General features: G+C 46.0%; 1 protein-coding gene across 1 annotated transcript; it reads left to right on the top strand.

Moving 5' to 3' along the window:
- The first annotated feature begins 991 nt into the window (after positions 1 to 991).
- On the top strand, positions 992 to 5669 carry RPS4X (ribosomal protein S4 X-linked). The gene is made up of 7 exons (XM_025372361.1): positions 992 to 1119; positions 2097 to 2174; positions 2603 to 2783; positions 3191 to 3288; positions 4334 to 4505; positions 4884 to 5041; positions 5500 to 5669. Exons 1-7 carry the CDS (start codon positions 1117 to 1119, stop codon positions 5599 to 5601), a joined length of 792 nt encoding a protein of 263 aa, XP_025228146.1. The 5' UTR covers positions 992 to 1116; the 3' UTR covers positions 5602 to 5669.

Below are 5669 nucleotides of genomic sequence, written 5' to 3' on the forward strand. Positions count from 1 at the left end.
GAAAGAGCTGACCCTGGCCACTGGCTCAGGCCCAGCACTTTGGGAGGTCGAGGCGGGCGGATCGCTTGAGTCCAGGAGTTCGAGACCAGCCTAGGCAACATGGCGAAATCCCGTCTCTACAAAAAAAAAAAAAAAAAAAAAAATACAAAAAATTAGTTGGGTGCGGTGGCGTGGGCCTGTTGTCCCAAACCCAGTGGGGGCTGAAGTGAGAGGATCGCTTGAGCCCCGGCTGCGGAGGCTGCAATGAGCCATGCACTCCAGCCTGGGTGACAGAGTGAGACCCTGTCTCCCAAACAAACAAACAAAAAGAGCTGACTCCCTTGGAACAAACTAGCTTGGCGGGGCTTGAGCTTTGAAGTTTGGGATTGCGGGGAGAGAGCAATGGAGCCAGATAAAGCTCGGACCTGCTCCCTTAGGGCAGGAAACGGAGGGCCAAGGGCAGTTTCGAAGCAGGATCAGATCTACATTTTAGTTAGATATAACCAGACGATCTCTAATATCCTCCCTCCTCCCTGAGTTTCTGTAAGTGCCAAATGCGATGTACAGGAAGCAAGCGCGGAGGGGCGGGGGGGTGATGTCAGGGTTAAAGCAGAGAAGCAAGAGGGGGTTAAAAACATTGTTGGCTCTTCCCAACTCAGTATGGCTGCCTGGCTGGCTCGAGGGAACACGAAAAAGGGACAGACAAAATACGTTTAAGAAATAACATTAAATATTTATTAAAATGTATTCTATTGATTATATAATGATCTGTACGTGAGATTGGAAGTAGGCTCACTTTGAACTCTCCTTGAGGGCAGGGATGTTGTGTAGTTCATCTTTGTATTCCCAGCACCTAGCACAGAATCAGGCACACAGGAGACGCTCAGCAAATATGGGAGGAGGAAGGGCGGAAAGAGGGGAGGGAGGAAATCGCCCTTAGGAGACACCCTCTTTCCGCCGTGGTTCTCCAGCTCCGGACTTCCGACCTCCCACCAGCAGATGGCAAGAAAGAGTCCCGGCGCGCCAGCAAAGGGCTGAACTGGGCGGAGCATCTCAATAGCCGGCGCGCGCAGTCTCCGGGCCCAATTTCTACGCGCACCGGAAGACGGAGGTCCTCTTTCCTTGCCTAACGCAGCCATGGTAAGCTGTTTACTTAGCGAGCTCCTGGGACGTATCCACCTCCATCCTCCCCGGGCCGGGGCTGCCCGAGGTCTCGGGACTCGTACTGGGGATGGCCGGGCAGAGGCGAAGGGATCACGGCCTCCGTGGTAGGCCGGGACGGGCTCCAGGGCGAAGAGCGAACGCTGGCCTAGCGTTGGGGAGGCGCGAATCTGGTGCTGCTGTTGGGAAGGCCTCTGTCTCTGACCCGGCCACACGTCCTGTTCCGGGAGAAACTGTTTTTCCTCCCCGGCCGGAGCCGCGGCTGGGCCGGGAGCAGAGACTGCGAGCCCGAGGCGGGTGGGCGCTGGGTCCGCCCGGCGGAGAAAGGTTTTCTTTGTCATTGTCTTTTTGGCACGGCCCGACTTTACCATGTGTGGCCAGTAAGCATCTGGACACAGCATTAAAGAGGCTTCCTTAACTCTTTTCAAAGTAAAATTGGTGTCAGCTTTTGGCTTTAGTGTACGAAGGAGCAGCACATGTGTGTGTGCGGGTGTCAGAATAATCTTGTTCCAGACGTGTCAAAAACAGACGGTAATAAACTGTGAAAACTTTAGAAACACAGGCAGACTCCTGGCTCATTTCTGTTGCTGTGCGTCCCCCTGGCCATTTCACTAGTATGGTGTCCTGGAAAGACCCTAACCTCTAAACAGACAGTTTCAAACAGTAACATGGAAACACTTTAGCAAGGTTCTGAAAGATAGTAATCAGTAAACGTTCTGAAACATAGTAACCAAGAATCTTCTCTGTTACAATAAGAAGACTTGTTGCAGCTTATGGATCTCACAGTATTTGCTAGGTAACTTTGCTGCTTCTGTTTTATCGGAACTACACTTCTTTAATATTGTCCACATTTTGCTGAAGATGAAACTAAGCAGAGTTCTTTCTAGAAGTTACACACTAGGTTTTGTAAGCTGCTCTGAAACCTGATTAACAGCATTGCAACCTAAAACTTTCAGGCTCGTGGTCCCAAGAAGCATCTGAAGCGGGTAGCAGCTCCAAAGCATTGGATGCTGGATAAATTGACCGGTGTGTTTGTAAGTATCTTATATAAATATTTCCGTGGCCACTGTTTTTAAGTGCCTACCAGGACTCATTTGGGGACCAGGCTAGGGGAGGAATATCTGTTATTGGCTTCCTCTGCTCTTGAAGGAGCTGTGCTATCTAGCTGTCCCCCACTTCCAGTCTGTTTAATATTTTTGTACCTCGTTTATTCCACATACCGTATAGTACATTTACATGGACTCGATTCATGTTCTTAATGATCCTAGTCCTCTGACAGGGAAGATGCTGTAAAACTTTAAGGTATGAAATAGTTTTGGAAGCTTTTTACACCTCCTGTGTAAAAGCCCAAGTTGGGTGTAATGGACAGTCTTGGTGTTCAGTTAGCGGATCTAGTGGACTAGGAGGTGGGTTTGAATGCTTGAGTGAATCCCAACAGTGATTATCATTTTTAATGTTACAGGCTCCTCGTCCATCCACCGGTCCCCACAAGTTGAGAGAGTGTCTCCCCCTCATCATCTTCCTAAGGAACAGACTTAAGTATGCCCTGACAGGAGATGAAGTAAAGAAGATTTGCATGCAGCGGTTCATTAAGATCGATGGCAAGGTCCGAACTGATATAACCTACCCTGCTGGATTCATGGGTAAGTAGAAGTTTTAACTACTCTGGAGATGCATATGGATGGAAGCCCTATGGTATCCGAATACCATAGGGCTTGATCATATCTCTAACTTTTGTAATCTGTCAAGTCTCTCAGAAACAGCCTGACTTTCCCTCTGTTTTTTACTTAAATAAAAAATATGCAAATAAAAATGAAATGTTTCTCAAAACTAAATTTCTATTCACTTTTAAATTTTACATGCAGTCATAAAAACGGCATTTTGAAATATTGAAAATCTGGCCATGATCTTTAATCTTTAGAATCCTTGTTTGATTAGAACTGGGAGGCACATGGGGGTTCTTTTTTTGTCTTAGAGAGCTATGGTTGTTGCTTGGCATGAGGTAGTGGGGGATCACTGTATGTAGTAACGGGTTACTGCTTGATTTCAGATGTCATCAGCATTGACAAGACGGGAGAGAATTTCCGTCTGATCTATGACACCAAGGGTCGCTTTGCTGTACATCGTATTACACCTGAGGAGGCCAAGGTGAGTGTGGCAAGCAAACTGGGTCTTTACTCAGTATAGTTACTTAGTTGTAAGGGCCTGCGTTCAGTGCGAGTGCTGCTTGCAATGAGGTGGGTATTGATTACTTAAAATCTCATACCTATTAATATCAAGCTAACAATTTGATGAGATTCTATCTTACATGTAAATTTATTAAAAGTCTGGCTGATAGCTGTAGAGCATTGCTGGATACCTAAAATTGACACCCATTTGAAGTTAACTTCCTCAGCAGATTTTCTTTTTTTGTGGTAGAAATGAATTCCATTGAACCGTGACTTCCTGGTGTCTCTTAAGAGTCAAGGAGAATGATTTCTAGGAACTTGTTTATTGGGTACCTGAAGTATGAGCCCTTCCATGTCTCCATTTGTGGAGGTAGCTTTACTTTGGGGAGGGGAAGGTGTCCATGGAGGAAATGGACGGTCCTTGAGGCACTAGCTTGAGGTTTAGAAAAAGATTACAGTCTTTGATTATTTAATCCAGTTTGTTTTGATGGTTTTACACAAAAGTTTAGGGCTGTTTGGATTATTGGCTGTAAATGAAGGTTAATTTAATTGGCTTATGTGGCTCCTAATTTCCTTTTGCACAACCTTGTTATCAGCAGGCTGGAGGGCACATCCAGTGGCATCTGTGATGATTTGATATTAGGGAGTAGAGATCCAAAATTGAAATGCTATGTGAAATATTTGTTGATTGGATGAACTGGTAATACAATTGCTGTTGGTGAAACAAAACTCAGTACAGGGAGCTATTAAGATAAAGTCAAGTTAAAGGGAAGAATTCCCAGGGCCCCATAAGGCTTAAAGAGCTTGGGAAGCTGGAGTGGCATTTATGTTGGAGGAGTGGAGGGCAATGGTGGATGTTAGAGGATTAGCCTAGAGAAGGGCTGTATGCAACATACACTTGAGGGTGGAAAGAACGGTCAGCGCCACAATTATTCTGCAGCAGTTAGGGAACTCATGGTTCCTGTGTAGGGTTAAAAAGTACATGTGAGATGGATTGAATGTGGTTAACCCTTGTATTTTTCTAGTACAAGTTATGCAAAGTGAGAAAGATCTTTGTGGGCACAAAAGGAATCCCTCATCTGGTGACTCATGATGCCCGTACCATCCGCTACCCCGATCCCCTCATCAAGGTGAATGATACCATTCAGATTGATTTGGAGACTGGCAAGATTACTGATTTCATCAAGTTCGACACTGGTAAGCATCCTCTGTGCTACCTGGGTACCCTCTTTAAGGCCTAGATCATTATGAATTGCACAGGGTCTGGGTATCTTTTTATTAAAAACCATGTGCTCCGATCCCCCAGGTTTGTTTATAGCCAGAGGCACAAATGCTCAGAATATTCATTTCTTCTTTTAAACTGTGTTTTATAGAGGGGGGGTCTTACTCTGTTGCCCAGACTGTTCTCGAACTGATTATAGGTGTGAGCCCCGGGAGTCCTAGCATGGACAGCAGTTCCATATGAGGAAATGCAAATGAGGGGGGAAAGGAGGAATAAAATTTGTTTTGGACCCATCTCTGAACTGCTTGTCATTTGTTATATTGGGTTGAAGCAGATGATTTCTTCCTGCCTAGGTAACCTGTGTATGGTGACTGGAGGTGCTAACCTGGGAAGAATTGGTGTGATCACCAACAGAGAGAGGCATCCTGGATCTTTTGACGTGGTTCACGTGAAAGATGCCAATGGCAACAGCTTTGCCACTCGACTTTCCAACATTTTTGTTATTGGCAAGGTAAGTCTGGTTTTCTCTCTCTCTAGTCTGGGGAAGTATGTCAGTGCAGATGGGTGCTGGGATTGCAGCATCCAGGCTTCTGGCTGGCTCTGCTGAACCTAGTGCAAAGCCTCCTCTGGATAGGACTCACGCAGAGCTGGGCTGAGTCATAATGATTAGCCTTAGGTACTACTAAACTTTGACTCCCTTGAATAAATGGTGGGTACCTGCTATGCACAATAAACTTATAAGATGTTAATTATGAAGGGCATACAGTGAGTTTCATAGGACAGCCCCAGAAACCCAAGCAGTGGGTACTTTTGGTAACCAGCATCCGTGTCTTAAAACTGCCTAGCTGATGCCAAGTGCTCTCACAAACAGACTTCAGTTGTGTTAAACGAGGTGACAAGTTTAGCATGTGCCAAGCCACTATGAGTTGGTGTGTGGTGGGTTTTCATTCTCCTTGTTTTCTCTTCCAGGGCAACAAACCATGGATTTCTCTTCCCCGAGGAAAGGGTATCCGCCTCACCATTGCTGAAGAGAGAGACAAAAGACTGGCGGCCAAACAGAGCAGTGGGTGAAATGGGTCCCTGGGTGCCATGTCAGACCTTTGTACGTAATTAAAAATATTGTGGCAGGATTAATAGCA

Source organism: Theropithecus gelada, chromosome X (genome assembly GCF_003255815.1).
Source record: "Theropithecus gelada isolate Dixy chromosome X, Tgel_1.0, whole genome shotgun sequence".
NCBI classification, from domain to species: Eukaryota; Metazoa; Chordata; class Mammalia; order Primates; family Cercopithecidae; genus Theropithecus; species Theropithecus gelada.

Excerpts from the sequence above, each read along its gene's own strand:
- RPS4X (XM_025372361.1), top strand. Across the intron at positions 2,784-3,190 it reads CTACCCTGCTGGATTCATGG|ATGTCATCAGCATTGACAAG; the intron begins GTAAGTAGAAGT and ends GCTTGATTTCAG. Across the intron at positions 4,506-4,883 it reads TTTCATCAAGTTCGACACTG|GTAACCTGTGTATGGTGACT; the intron begins GTAAGCATCCTC and ends CTTCCTGCCTAG.